Source organism: Equus quagga, chromosome 16 (assembly GCF_021613505.1).
Source record: "Equus quagga isolate Etosha38 chromosome 16, UCLA_HA_Equagga_1.0, whole genome shotgun sequence".
Classification (NCBI taxonomy): Eukaryota; Metazoa; Chordata; class Mammalia; order Perissodactyla; family Equidae; genus Equus; species Equus quagga.
Window position 1 is genome coordinate 1,480,507 of NC_060282.1, and position 15,218 is coordinate 1,495,724.

Consider the following 15,218-nt stretch of genomic DNA (forward strand, 5'->3'; position numbering starts at 1 on the left):
CACTCTGTTTATCCATGTATCTGGTGACAGACACTCGGGTCGTACCTTTTGGATACTGTGACTAATGCTGCTATGAACATTGACCTACAAGTGTCTGTTCAAGTCCCTGCTTTCACTTCCTTTGGGTAGACACCTGGGAGTAGAATTGCTGATTATGGGGTAATTCTGTGTTTAGCTATCTGAGGAACTATCAAACTGTTTCCCATAATGACTGTGCTGTTGAACATCCCTATCAGCAGTGTACGAGGGTTCCAGTTTCTCTACATCCTCATCAACGCTTTATTTTCCTTTTCTTTTTTTAATAGCCATCCTAGTGGATGGCATATCATTATGGTTTCGATTTGCATTTCCCTAAAGACTAATGATGTTGAGCTTCTTTTCATGTGCTTATTGATCATTGATATATCTTCTTTTGAGACACATCAAGTCCTTTGCCTAGTTTTGAATTGGGTCGATTGGGTTTTTTTGTTGTTAAATTTTAGGAGTTCTTTATATATTCTGGAAATTAACCCCTTTTCAGAGCATATGATTTGCCAATATTTTCTCCCATTCTGTAGGTTGTCTTTTTACTCTCTTGATAGTGTACTTTGATGCACAAAAGTTTTTTATTTTTATTAAATACAATTGATTTTGCTTCTATTGCTAGCGCTTTGGTGTCACACCAAGAAAACTTTGTCAAGTCCAGTGTCTCGCGAAGCTTTTCCCCCGTGTTTCCTTGTAAGAGTTTTATAGTTTTAGCTCTAAAGTTTAGGTCTGTGATCTATTTTGAGTTATTTTTTGTATGTGTTGTTAGATAAGGGCCCAACTTCATTCTTTTGCATATGAATAGCCAGTTTTCCCAGCATCATTTGCTGAAAAGATGGTACTTTCCCAGTTGAAAGGTCTTTGTTGAAAATCTATTAACCATCCATGTAAGGGTTTGGTTCCAGGCTCTCTATTCTATTCCATTGGTCTATATGTCAATCCTTACACCAGTGTTTTGAATACTCAAGCTTTATAATAAGTGTTTTTTAAAGCTTATATTTTTCCTTTTTCTCCCCAAGACCCCCCAGTACACAGTTGTATATTTTTAGTTGTGGGTCCTTCTAGTTGTGGCCTGTGGGATGCCGCCTTGGCGTGGCTTAGTGAGCGGTGCCATGTCCGCACCCAGGATCCAAACCAGCCAAACCCTGGGCCACCGAAGCAGAATGCAAAACTTAACCGCTCAGCCCGAGGCCGGCCCCCTATAATAAGTTTTGAAATCAGGAAGTGTGAATCCTTCACGTTTTGTTCTTCTTTTCCAATATTGTTTCATCTATTCAGGGTTCCTTAAGATTTCATATGAATTTTTGGATGAGTTTTTCGATTTCTGTTACCAAAAAAAGGCCTTTGGGAGTTTGAAAGGGATTTTTTTTTGTTTTAAGATTTTTTTATTTTTTCTTTTTCTCTCCAAAGCCCCCTGGTACACAGTTGTGTATTTTTAGTTGTGGGTCCCTCTAGTTGTGGCATGTGGGTTGCCGCCTCAGCATGGCCTGTTGAGCAGTGCCTTGTGCGCACCCAGGATTCGAACTGACAAAACGCTGGGCCACCAAAGCAGAGCGCGCGAGCTTAACCACTCGGCCACGGGGCCAGCCCCATATTCTTTTGTGTGTGTGAGGAAGATTGGCCCTGAGCTAACATCTGTTGCCAATCTTCGTCTTTTTGCTGAGGAAGACTGTCGCTGAGCTAATGTCTGTTGGTCTTCCTCTGTTTTATGTGGGATTTTGCCACAGCGTGGCTTGGCGGGCGGTACTGAGTCTGCTCCCGGGATCTGAACCTGCGAACCCCGGGCTGCCAGACCAGAGCGCTCGGACCTAACCACTGTGTCCGCCCCTGGGATTCTGATAGTGAATCTGCGGTCACTTTGGGAAGTATTGTCGTCTTAACAATAGTAGGTCCTCCGGCCGTGAGCGTGGGGTGTGCTTCAGTTTATTTAGACCTTCATTGATTTCCTTCAGCCGCGTTTTGTAGTTTTCAGTGTACAAGTCTTTTGCATCCTTGGTTAAATTTATTCCTATGCATTTTGTACTTTTCAATGTTATTGTAAATTGAGTTGTTTTTTAATTTCCTTTTTAGGTTGTTCGTTGTAAGCGTGTAATAATACAATTGTTTTTGTGTGTTGATTTTATATCCTGATATTTTGCTGAGTTCATTTATTAGCTCTGATAATTCTTTTGGTGGATTCTTGGGGTTTTCTACATATAAGATTATGTCATTTGCTAACAGATAATTTTCTTTTTGATTTGAGTGCCTTTTATTTATTCATTTATTTATTTATTGCCTAATTGCTCTGGCTAGAACTTCCATACTGTGTTGAATAAAAGTATCAAAAGGGGACATCCTTGTCTGTTCTTCATCTTAGAGGAAGAGCTTTCAGAAGTTTTCAGTCTTTCACCATTGAGCATGATATCAGCTGTGGGCTTTTCATATAAGGTCTTTATCATGTTGAGGATGTTCCTTTCTTTTTTTTTTTTTTTGAGGAAGATTAGCCCTGAGCTAACATCTGCTGCCAGTCCTCCTCTTTTTGCTGAGGAAGACTGGCCCTGAGCTAACACCCATGCCCATCTTCCTCTACTTTATATGTGGGACGCCTGCCACAGCATGGCTTGCCAAGCGGTGCCATGTCCGCGCCCGGGATCCAAACCGGCGAACCCAGGCCCCCAGCGGAACATGCGAACCTAACCGCTGCACCACCAGGCTGGCCCTGAGGATGTTCCTTTCTATTCCTAGTTTTTTGGGTGTTTTCAGCACGAAGAGGTGTTGAATCTTGTCAAATCTTTTTGCATCAATTGAGATGATCATGTGGTCTTTTTCCCCCTTCATTCTATTAGACAGTCAGTCAATCATATTTGACCACATTGAATTACAATTACGTTGATTGATTTTTGGATGTTGAACCATCCTTCCCTTCTGAGAATAAATCCCACTTGGTCATGATGTGTAATTCTTTTAATATGCTGCTGAATTCAGTTTCCTAGTATCTTAAGGATTTTTACATCTGTATTCATAAGGAATATTGATCTTCTTTTTATTTTACCTTCCTTTTCTTGTAGTATCTTTATCTGGTTTTGGTATAAGGGTAAGGCTAGTTTCATAGATTGTTTTGGCTGTTCAGAGTTAGAGAGTATTCCTGCCTCTTCAGTTTTTTGGAAGGGTTTGAGAAGAATAGGTGTTAATTCTTCTTTTCATGTTTAGTAGAGTTCACCACTGAAGCCATTTGGTTTTGGGCTTTTCTTTCTTGGGAGGTTTTTGATTATTGATTCAATCTTCTTACTATATATGAATCTAATCAGATTTTCTATTTCTTCTTGAGTCAGTTTTGGTAGATTGTGTATTTCTAGGAATTGGTTTATTTCAGGTAAATTGTTAAATGTATGTATGTAGAATTGTTTGAAGTATTCCCTAATTATCCTTCTGATGTCTGTAGGGTCTTTAGTGACTCCTGTTTCATTCCTGATATTGAAAATTTGTGACTTTTCTCTTTTTATTTGTCTGTTTTGGTAGAGGTTTGTCATTATTGATCTTTTCAAAGAGCCAGCTCTTTGTTTTGTTGATTTTTCTCTTATTGTTTTTCTCTTCAATTTTATTAATTTCTGCTCTATGATATATCGTTACTCCTTGATCCATGGGCTGCAGAAAGGATGTTGTGTTCGCAAGCCTGAAAACAACATTAGTCTCGTTGTACCTCTCCATCAGAGCTCTTGTGGGACCAGGTGCATTGTCAGTGAGCGGTAATATCTTGAAAGGAATCTTTTTTTCTGATAGTAGGTGTCAACGATGGGCTCAAAAGATCCAGTAAACCATGTTGTAAACAGATGTGCTGTCATCCAGGCTTTGCTGTTCCATTTATAGAGCACAGGCAGAGTAGATTTAACATAATTCCTAAGGGCCCTAGGATATCTGGAACGGTAAATGAGCAGTGGCTTAAACTTAAAGTCACCAGCTGCATTAGCCTCTGACAAGAGAGTCAGCCTGCCCTTTGAAGCTTTGAAGCCAGGCGTTGACTTCTCCTCTCTGGCTATGAAAGTCCTAGATGGCATCTTCTTCCAGAATAAGGCTGTGTCGTCTACACTGAAAATCTGTTGTTCGGTGCAGCCCCCTTCACCAGCGATCTCAGCTGGATCTTCTGGGTAACTTGCTGCAGCTTCTACACCAGCTCCTGCCGCTTCACTTCACTTTCATGTTATGGAGACGCTTCTTTCCTTAAACCTCACGAACCAACCTCTGCTGCTTCAGACTTTTCTTCTGCAGCTTCCTCCCCTCTCTCAGCCTTCGCACAATTGAAGAGTTAGGGCTTTGCTCTGGACTGGGCTTTGGCTTCAGGAAATGTTGTGGCTGCTTTGACCTTCTATCCAGACCACTCAGACTTTCTCCACATCAGCAATAAGGCTGTTTTGCTTTTTTGTCATTCGTGTGTTCACTTTTAATCTCCTTCAAGAAGTTCTCCTTTGCATTCACAACTTGGCTAACTGTTTGGTGCAAGAGGCCTAGCTTTCTGCCTATCCTGGCTTTCAACATGCCTTCCTCAGTAAGCTTAACCATTTTTAGCTTTTGATTTACAGTGAGAGACGTGAGACTCTTCCTTTCACCTGGACACCTAGAGGCCATGGTAGGGTTATTAAGTGGCCTATTTCAATGTTGCTGTGTCTCAGGGAATAAGGAGGCATGAGGAGAGGGAGAAAGATGGGGAATGGCTTGTCAGTGGGGCCGGCCCTGTGACGTAATGGTTAAGTTCGGTGCACTCTGCTTTGGCTGTCCGGGTTCGCAGGTTCAGATCCCAGGCAAGGACCTACTCCACTCATTAGCCATGTTGTGGAGGCGTCTCACATACGAAATAGAGGAAGACTGGCACAGATGTTAGCTCAGGGCGAATCGTCCTCAGAAACAAACATAGACACACAACATTTATTGATTAAATTCACCATCTTACATGGGTGCAGTTTGTGGCACCCCAAAATAATTACAATAGTAACATCAAAGATCATTGATCACAGATCACCGTAACAAATATAATAATGAAGGGGCCAGCCAGGTGGTGTAGTGGTTAGGTTTGTGCTCTCCGCTTTGGCAGCCCGGGGTTTGCAGGTTCGGATCCTGGGTGTGGACGTAGCACTGCTCGTCAAGCCACACTGTGGCAGCATCCCACATAAAATAGAGGAAGATTGGCAACAGATGTTAGCTCAGGGCCAGTCTTCCTCACACACACACAAAAACAACAACAAATATAATAATGAAAAAGTTTGAAATATGACGAGAATTATCAAAATGTGACACAGATACATGAAGTGAGCAAATGCTCTTGGAAAAATGGCACCAGCATTTTTGTTTGACACAGGGTTACCACAAACCTTCAATTTGTAAAAAATTCAATATCTGAGAAGCACAATAAAGTAAGGTCTCCGTTTACTTATATAATCTCTGGATGACTCGTAACACCTGAGAAGATGTAAATGCTGTAAGAACAGTTGTTCCGCTGTATTGTGTAGGGAATAATGACGAGAAAGAAGTCTGCACGTGTTCGATACAAACCATCGTAGGCCTTTCGAGCAGGGGGGCATTTGAATCCTCAGATACAGAACCTGGGTACAGAGGGCCGACTGTGACATTCTCTCTTGTATCTGGAGCTTTTAACCTTTTCTATCTGTATTTAATTTGCGTTTCCTCTCTTTTCCCTGGGTTGTCTTCCCAGAGGCTTGCCCATCTAATTGTCCTTTCCGAAAGACAGATCCAGCCCTCGGGTCAGATTCTGTTGCTGCAGGCTCTGGGTCCTGTTCTCCAGTGACCTCTGATGCCCTCAGAAGGAATCCAGCCCAGCCAGCACCTTGAGTTGGAGGGGGTCCCTGGTCCCCCCCACCCACCTCACCGCCTCCTGTGTGGGCTCGTTCATGACTCAGGGCCCAGCATAGAGTGCTGTTCATTTATTGTGTTTAAAAACTTGTTATTTTGTAATAATTGTAGATTTACAGAGAAGTTGCAAAGATAGTGCAGAATTCCTATATACCCTTCACCCAGTCTCCCTACTGTTAGTATCTTACGTGACCATAACTAGCCATCTGTCAAAACTAAAAAGTTAACATTGGTATGTTACTACCAACTTAACTCCAGGCTTTATTTGGATTTTACCGTTTTCCACTAATTTCTGTTTTCCGTTCCAGGATATGACATTGCATTTGGTTACCAGTTTTGGAATCGATGAAGCAGGCCTTGGCCTAGGGTAGGCCTGGCGAATAGAGGGAAGTAGATGCATTCGAGAGGCCTGCAGAGGGGAGGAGAGGGGAGAGTCTGGGATGCCCTCCAACTGGAGAAGGGAGAGGCTTTGGTTTTGGAGGATGAGAAGGAAGCTGGTGAATCACTGAGGACAGGGCACGCTGATGGGCCACCCCAGTGGAGGTGTTGCTGGCAGTAGAGATCAGACCTAGCACCCAGGAGGGAGGAGTGCCAAGGGAGACTGCCCGTGCAGGAGCCCGAGGGCAGAGATGAGTTGGCAGGACCCTTGTGGAATGGGAAGGCCCGTGGCCCCTGGGCTGCACGAGCATTGGAGGCTACTGGGGACAAGCCAGATGGAAGATTCCACCGTGTTCGTAGCCAAAGAGAGGCCCACCAGAGTCCCTGCACTCCCCAGCTCTGCCACGGTTACCACTTGGCCCTGTCCTGGCAGATCACCTGTCCTGGGGCAGGGAGGCAGTGGGGAAGGGCCCTAGAATGCAAGTGGGGACCCCAGGAGGTCCAGTGGCTGTGGAAGCGAGCATGGGTGGGCAGTGCAGTTGGTCCAGGTCCCTCGTGGCCTTGCCTTTGCGGAATGTGCTTCGTGGAGGGCAGGCTAGCATGTTGGGGAACAGTTTGTGCCGCAGGCTCTGCCAACCCGCCGTGGGGACCAGGGCTTTAGAGCTTGTAGCAAGGCATGGGCCACAAGCGTGGAGCGTATGACGGTCCTCTGATAGGAAACTCGACGATATCCAGGCAGCTTGTGCCTGTCACACTCGTGGACCAGCTTCCTTGCCAGTACTTGGTAATGTTCAACCTCTTTTTTTTTTTTTGACCATTTGAAGGATTAAAAGTTACTTCACTATATTTTTAAGTTTGCCTTTCTCTGATTTAAATGAAGCCAAACCCCCTCCCTATGTTTAAGCCCTTTGTGCCTTCTCTTAGGAGAAATACCTGAGATTGTGTTGGTTTTTTAAGTGAGGGTGGGGACATTTTTACATTGGGTTGGTTTTGTCTTACTGACTCACAGGAAATTAATAAAATATAAATATGAACGTAAAAAATATACAAATATAAAATACTGTAGATATTAATCTTTTGTCAGTCAGATAAGTGGCAAATACCTTCCTTCCGTTTGTGGTTTACTTTTTCACTTCTTTGTGATACATTTTGAAAAACAAAAGTTCTTAATTTTGGTGGAGGTCATCTCCTCAGTCTTCCTGTACGGTGTGTGCTTTCCGTGTCCTGTGGAGGACTCCTCCCCTGCTGCCAGTCAGGCCTCGTGTCTCACGCACCCTGTGGGCTCCCGCCTTTAGCCAGCTGCGAGTGATCTGCGTCCTTATATGGGGAAGCCTGTCCCCCCTGGACCTGTAGGCAGCTCCTCGAGAGCCGGCTTTTCGTAGACAAGGGTCTGTCTCTGGGCTCTCTGTTCTGTTCATTGCTCAGCTTGTCCCTGAGCCAATCCCATCCTCTCAGGATTATTTAAGCTTTACAGGAATTCATAATAATACAGCAAATTCCTTCACCGTGTTGTTCTTCACAGCCGTGTTAGCTATTCTTGTCCTTTATTCTTCCAGAAATGTATTTTAAATTCAATGTAAATTTTTTGAGAAGTTGGAATTTTGGTTGAGCTTGTCCTGAGTCCATGCTCAGTTTGCTGACACTTGGCACCTGTCTCTGCAGCGAGCCTTGCTGCCCAAGAACGAGCTGTCTGTCCCGAAGCAGGCAGGCCTCTCCTGTGGTGTCTTTTACTAAAGTTCTTACTTTTCTTGTTAGATTTACTCCTACCACTTTTTTTGTTATTATAAACATATTTTTAAATTTTATTTTTCTCACTGTTCATTGGTATATAGATATAATTTTTTTTATTGATTTTGTTTCCAGCAACCTTGCTAAACTATGTTATAATTGTTATAATTTACCTGGGGATTCTCTTGGGTTTTCCTACATAGACAATCACATCTTTTGCAAATAATAACCATTTTCTTCTTCCTTTGAGTTCAGTTCCATTTTCTTTCTTTTGCTTGCCTTCCCACCCTGGCTGTGACCCCAGGACAGTGTTGACTGTGATGGTAGTGGGCTTACAGCCTTTCCCCTTGATGAGTGATGCCTTCTGGAAGGTTCTTTGGGGAAAGGCTTTATATTAAACTAAGGAAGTTCTTTTCGATCACTGATTTGCACAACTTTGAATTGTGCTGTTTTTTTAAACGCTTCTTTCGTGTCTATTGAGGTGGTCATGTGATTCCTCTCTTTCAGTCTGTTAATGTGCTAATTTCTGTTGCATGATTTTCTGATGTTAAGCTAACCTTGCATTCCTCAGGTAAACTCAACTTGATCCTGATATACTAGTGTTTTTATACGTTGTAGGACTCAGTTGTTTATAATTTGTGTAGGACTTTTGAATCTTGGTTCATGAGTGAAATTGGCCTAACTGTTTTTTGTCATCTGGTACTGGTCAGGTTTGGGTTTCAAGATTGCTCTGGCCGCATCAGCCGAGTTGGGAAGTGTTCTCTGCTTCCCTCTTCTGTGGACCAGTTGGTGTGAGGCTGGAGTGACGCGTCTCTTGCATATTTGGTGGAACCACCAGCAGAACCCTGGGCTGGAGTTTGCTGTCTTTAACGACTAATTCAAATTCCTTTATGCTCACGGGAATATTCATTCAGCTTTCAGTTTTCTTCTTGTCAGTTTTTCTAGGATTTGTTGATCTCGCCTGTGTTTTCAGATTCATTGGCATAAAGTTGGTTCATTGCACCATCTTGACGCCCTTTTGCTTTCTGCAGAGTGATAGCCATGGCACTTTCATCTTTTCTAATGTCGTTTCTGTGTTCCTTTTCTCTTTATTTCCTCATGAATCTTATTGGAAACATTCATTAATATTTTCAAAAACCAGCTTTTGACTCCCTTGGTTTTTGTTGCATTTTTGTTATTTTATTAATTTGTATTCTTCTCTTTATTTCCTTCCACCTGCTTTCTTTGGGTCATTCCGCTGTTGCCCTGAGGTGGTCGATCCTGTTTGCTGAAGGCCCACAGGGCTTGGGGCCTCCCCGAGTCCTGCGGCAGCTCGTCCGTCACGTGGGACAGGGCGTTTTCGTGTTATCATTTACTTCTAAAATATTGTTCGTTTCCATTGTTCCTCCTTTGGCCCATGACTTATTTAGTTGTGCCTTTCTTAATCTCCAGACCTCTGGGGGTTGGAGTGGGTTGGTTTTGCTCTTTCCTCAGTGAGTGTGGTCTAGATGGGGAGCTCGGGCCTTTGGAATCTGGGGGTTGCTTTGTGTCCAGCGTGTTTCCCAGTAGATTTTCTTCTGTCGTTTTACTTTCTTGATAGCTCTTGGGTGATTTGAGAAAGTTCTTTACATTCAACACTAGGTTTTCGGTTGTTCTCCGGAAGAGGGTTAGTTCAGACCAGGACTGTCCACTAGGAAGGTCAGCCAGCTGGGAACCACATGTGGGATTTAAAAGTTTCTAGTTAAAAAAAACAACAAAACAGGTGAAATGAACTTTATTTACCCATTGTCTCACAAATTTCAACATGTGATCAGGGAGGAAACAGAAATGCCTTCTCTCACATTCTTCCTTTTCTGCCGAGTCTGGCCTCCTCCTGCATGTCGTGCCCAGAGCAGCTGTGTAGCTCATGGCCACCGCCAGGGTGGCGCCGGCCCTGGCACCCTCTGATCGCCTCTCCACGTGCAGCCCGGCATCCAGAGCTGGCTGTTGGAGGGTCTGCTGGCAGTGGGTCTTCTCTTATCTGGTGCAGGGCCCTCTCCCCCCGAGGTCCTTCCTATCCCCTCTACCTGCCCAAACTGCCCTTGTTCCCCAGAAGACCCCGCCTGCCCAGTCCCTGTAGCCAGCGCCGGCTGCCAACCCCGCCATGGCGCCTCAGCGTCCCTGTAGGGCTCCCCACTAGGGTGGGGCCACCGGGTTTCAGGACCCTGTGTCGCCAGCCGGGCGCAGTGGAGAGGGGCTTCGACTCCATGTGGAAGGAGTGAGTGAGCCGCTGTGGCCTGAGCCTGCCTTCTGCTGGGGGCAGGGGGTCCAGCCTACTGCAGGTATGAGCTGGCGTGAGGCACAGTGGGTGTGCAGTGGCCCTGCCACCTTCCCAGCCAGCCTACCAGCTGCAGTCTGCTCCCATCTGCATGCCAGACCCCAAGCACCAGTGTGAAGGGTTTCTAGTCTCTTGGTGGCAGCCAGAGGCCAGGTGTGAGGACAAGAATGGGACCAGTGTCCAGATCCTTCTCACAGAATGGGTGGCATGCTCCATGAGGTCCTCAGCCAGGCTCTTTTTCCTGGGTTCTGGGGGCAGGGCCAGGACTCAGAGGACAGATTCCAGAGAGGGAGGTTATGGGGCTTGGGAGGAAGTGGCTTGGCGGCCGTTGCTGCGTACCGTCGTGTGTTGATTAACAGCAGGGACAGAGTCTGAGAAACGTGTTGCTAGGCGGTTTCGTTGTTGTGCGAACATGATGGAGTGACTTACGTAAACCTAGATGGTACAGCCTACTACACACCTAGGCTGGATGGCACTAAACTTATGGGGCCACCATCGTATCTGCCCTCCGTTGTTGACCGAGACGTCACCATGTGGCACGCGGCTGTATTCGCTGCATCAGAGCACACCCCGGACTGCGAGCACGCAGCCACTCTGGCACTGGGGCTGCCTGTAAACTGGACTCTGGGTGAGCTTGGCAGCTGCTCTGTTTGCTGTGGTTCTTGTCTGAGTCTGGGTCTCTCCAGCGCATCCCCAGCTGCCTGTCACCTGGCCCAACATGAAGGGCAGTCAGGGTGCCCCAGGCTCACTACTCTCTGCCTTCTCCTCCGGGTCATGCCCACTAAGCCAGCTGCAGGGGGCGTGGGGAAAAGAGGACAGCCCTCCCCTGGAACGGCCTCATGCAAGAGGTGGGCACACAGTAGGGCCTCCCACCTCAGGGAGGGCAGCGGGAGAAAGGCAGGCCATGGGCAGAGGCTTCACAGTTCCCTGTGGCCCAGCGGGTGCCCAGCGGGTGCACATTGCCTGGAGCACCTGCCGGATGCCCCCCACTGCCTACCCACCCCCCCGAGGGTATAATTAGCCACCATGACAGGTGCAGTGGATCGAGTGTGTGGCCAGCCTCAACCCCTGCTGCCTGGCCTTGGCCGACCTGCCACACCCCTGGGCTTGAAACCTGAACCCCGCCCTCTGAGGTCCCCCGCCCTGGAGCTCCACCCCCGTCTCCCACCAGAATGGGTGAGCTGTGCTCCGGAGAAGGGCTTAGCACCCTGGGAATCCCCACACCAGCTTGGCAGAACCCCCAGCCAACCCAGTCCTTGCCCTCAGTCCAGGCTCAGGCCTGAGCTGGGCGGTGCCCTCGCCCCCTGGAGTGCTCAGGGGGCATCTTTTGGAATGGGTGGGGGTGCAGGCCCAGTGCACCTGGCCTCAGGGCTTCTGCCCTCCAACAGGAAGCCTCTGGCCCTGAGCCCACGTGGGTGGAGCAGGCAGGGCCGCCACACACAACACAGGGGCCTCCACCACTCGCCCCGCTCTGCCCCTTCTCCTTCCAGTGCAAGAGGAAGCACACACTGCTGTGCCCAGACTTCTCCCGCAGGGGTGTCTGCCCCCGGGGGGCCCAGTGCCAGCTGCTCCACCGCGACCAGAAGCGCCTCAGCCGGCAGACTGCTACACCCATGGCCCCAGAGCCCAGCAGCACAGCCCCCAGGAGCAGGGTGTCCAGCGGCCACGGGCCCAGGTGACGGGGACAGCGGGCACTGCATGTGTGAGCTCTGGGGGTGGACAGGAAGCAGCCCCTCCCTGCTCTGGGGGACATTCAGGACCTCTTGGGGGAACCGCTATACCCCGACCCAGCTCTTTGGGTTTCAGACCCAAAAAGAAACCTCAGTCCAAAGTTGAGAATGAAGTGACCTCCAGAGGTGCCCCACTGCGGTTCCCCAGGGTGGACAGAGTCGAGGGTGTCCCTGGCCCAGACCAGCCTGAGTGGGGCTACCCAGCCTCCACCACAGGGAGGGAGTGGGACCTTCTCTGCCACCCACTCCCACCCCCAGCAGACTGCGGGATCCTGGGTGATGCTCATGGCTGGGCCCATGTGCCCACCTGGCCTGTGAGTGTAGGAGCCTCATGGATGAGGAGGACAGGCTCCGGAAGGTGAGGACAGTGTCAGTGTGAGCTGGAGCTTGCTGGCTGGGCCGACCCCAGCTGCCTCAGGCCACAGGTCCCATCATGTCACAAGCCTGACCTTGGGGCCACCAGCCGGCCTTGGGCCTGGATGGTGATGTGCAGTGGCTGCTGGGATAGGAATGGGTGAGGAGGGGCCAGGAGCCCTGCCACTGGGACAGGCGCCACACAGGTGGTTGGCCACTGCCCCCCGGGCCCCTGCCCTGCCAAGCAGTCACCTCCCCTCACACTTCTGTTCCCCTCCTTTCCCACAGGAAGTCCTCGGCCACCCAGCGCCCCACCAGACAGATGCCCAGCTCCCCCACCTCCATGGCTGCTGGCTCAGCCTCCCCTCCCTCCTCCCCCCGGGTGTTAGCTGCAGCCTCAGCCTCTCCCTTGTCATCAAAGGCCCCCTCCTCCTCCCCCTCCTCCTCCTCTTCCTCCCCTTCTTCCCCCTCCTCCTCTCCCCCCTGCCTCTCGTCCCCCTCCCTGTCCTTGGACCAAGAGGAGCTGTCTCTCCAGGAAGAGGCTGCCTCTGCGGTGACAGTGACAGGCTCCGGCAGCCTCTCCAAGCTGCCTTCCTTCATCTCCCTGCAGTCCTCGCCGAGCCCAGGAGGCCAGCCCAGGGCCCGGACTTCCAGGAGCCCCCCAACCAAGGACTCAGGTAGGCAGCCTGGCCCCCAGAGCCCAGCCCAGCATGGCCAGGGACTCCTTCTCAGTGCCCACCTTAGTCCCACCGAGTCAGAATCTCCAGGTGGGGCCTGGATGGTTCCAGAGGGCCCAGTGTGGGCTGGGCGCTGCTGCGCTGTGTCCCGGGCTGGCGAGTGTACACCTGCTGGCCACAGGGGCAGGGCCCACTGAGGTGTGAGAGCAGCAGCGGTCGCCTGCACAGACCACCCCAGCCGAGGGCTGATTTAATTAGGAAGCACCCATTTCTGTTAATTTGTTCTGGAAGATCACCGCACGCTCCTGGGGAGAACAGATGTTCCCTCTCCCCCGATGAACATTTGGGGCTCGGTAAATGGCTCCACTCAGCCTTGTTTAGGAGAGAAAAGAGGATTTTATGGCTGCAAACGACCCTTTCTGTAAACATTTTACAGCTCTCCGCGCGTCTGAGTGACGATAAACCCCACGTAGCTCGGCGGGCTGCAAATTTGCGACCATACGGCTATCATTTTATTGTCATATTTCACGGTCGTAACGTTAATGGAAGATGCTTGCTGCAGCCTTCTCGAACAGCTCCGCTGAGCACACTCAAACGCCCACGCGGAGGGGCCGGCCCGCGCCGCCCATTCATAGCCCCCGCTGCAGGGGCACGGAGCTGCGGCCAGGCCCTCCCACCCCTTGGCCAGGGCACTGGCCCCTCTATCTAGGTGGGCCTCTCGGCTCACTGGTGGGGAAGGAGCAGATGGGGGCCCTGAAGAAGCCGCCTCTTTTTTTTTGTAAGCTCAGGAAGCCGTTAGCCAACTCCAGAAGCAGAGGAGGCAGGCGGCGGGGCAAGGCTCAGGAGAGGCTGCAGAGACCTCCCCTGGCCTGGGGGCCCCCATCAGCCTTCCTTTCCTGCCCGGCCTCGCTCTGCCTGGCCAGGGCTGGGAGTTAGAGGGGCAGGTGGAGGTGGGCCTGGGGTGGGCCTGGGATGGCCCCAGGGCCTAGCTGCACCTGCCTAAGCAGCCACCCAGGAGGGACCAAGGCCTCGGGCAGAGGCCTGTGAAGTCTGCAGGCCTGGGGCCCCGGCTGGCTGGGCCTGACTTCCCGCCTGTAGTTTGGCTGAGCAGGTGACTGAGGTCCTCAGCCCTGAAGAGGGGCACCTGGGAGGAGAGGCAGGCTTGCGGGAGACCTACGGACAGTGCTGTGCCTGTGGGCAGCCACATGGAGGCATCTGTGGTCGACGGGGACCTGGCAGCAGATGTCCCGGAGCAGTCAGAGCAGGGAGAGGTGTGGTACCCAGTGAGCTCAGGACACATGGGTTGGGACCCCCCTTGGACGGGACTCTCATCCACAGGCCGGTGCTCTGCAGTGGGAAGCCCTTCCAGACCACCTGCTCTGGGCCCTCTCACCCTGCACAGGGGCCTCAGTCACCCCCCAACAGCCAACTGCTCGCATACACCCTAGCTTTTCACGTGGAAGGCGCCGTGTGGCCGCCACGTGTGCGTCTGGCAGCCTTGTTGCAGGTGTGAGCGTGCTGGTGCTGCATGCAGGTGGCGTGCACCTGGTATTTATAGCGCCCAGCTGGCAGGCCGCTGCTGCCCCTCTCTGCACCACGGGCCAGGTCCGTGCCCTGCTGGGCAGCTGGATCCCAGGGCAGGTGGGCAGAGGGGCTGGAAGATGGCGGCCTCTCCAAACCCGCTCCTCCCTGTTTCTAGCAGCCCCACTGTGCAGGCCTGGGCTGATGGAGTGCCCCGATCCTGACCCAGAAGCTAGGCGGTGGGGGGGTTTCTCTTGGCTGGGGGGCTCCTGGTGCCTGACCTTTGTCCCTGTTGGAACAGGGAAACCTCTGCACATCAAACCCCGTCTGTGAGGGCCCAGGGGGCCAGCTCGCGCCTACCTCAGCCCCTCGTCCCTGGAGAGGAAGGAGGCTCCGCCCACCACCACCCCAGAGGAGGGACCGCCCGCCACCAAGCCCCCACTGGGGGCCACAGGGCCACCACCCTGCCCGCCTGGCTCTCAGCCTTCCATGACCAGAGTGTGCCCAGGGCCCTGCCTTCTTCCTCGGGCTGGGCCCCTGCTCAGTCAGACCCTCCACATCACCCACCTCCCCACCTCTGGGTCCTCAGCCTCGCTCCCAGGACGCACCCCCAACCCTCTGCCCCAGGCCCGTCCCTGCTGTGAGTATGGCAGCAGCCTTGTGGCGTGG

The 15,218-nt window shown here is 50.8% G+C and overlaps 1 protein-coding gene across 1 annotated transcript in view; it reads left to right on the top strand.

Moving 5' to 3' along the window:
• Positions 1-15,031, top strand: part of ZC3H3 (zinc finger CCCH-type containing 3) — a 97,852-nt gene extending 82,821 nt beyond the window's left edge. Inside the window, exons 10-12 of the mRNA XM_046641755.1 lie at positions 11,758-11,942; positions 12,640-13,028; positions 14,851-15,031. Coding sequence (XP_046497711.1) covers positions 11,758-11,942; positions 12,640-13,028; positions 14,851-14,882 — 606 coding nt within the window. The 3' untranslated portion in view covers positions 14,883-15,031. The remainder of the gene's footprint in view (positions 1-11,757; positions 11,943-12,639; positions 13,029-14,850) is intronic.
• Positions 15,032-15,218: the final 187 nt, after the last annotated feature.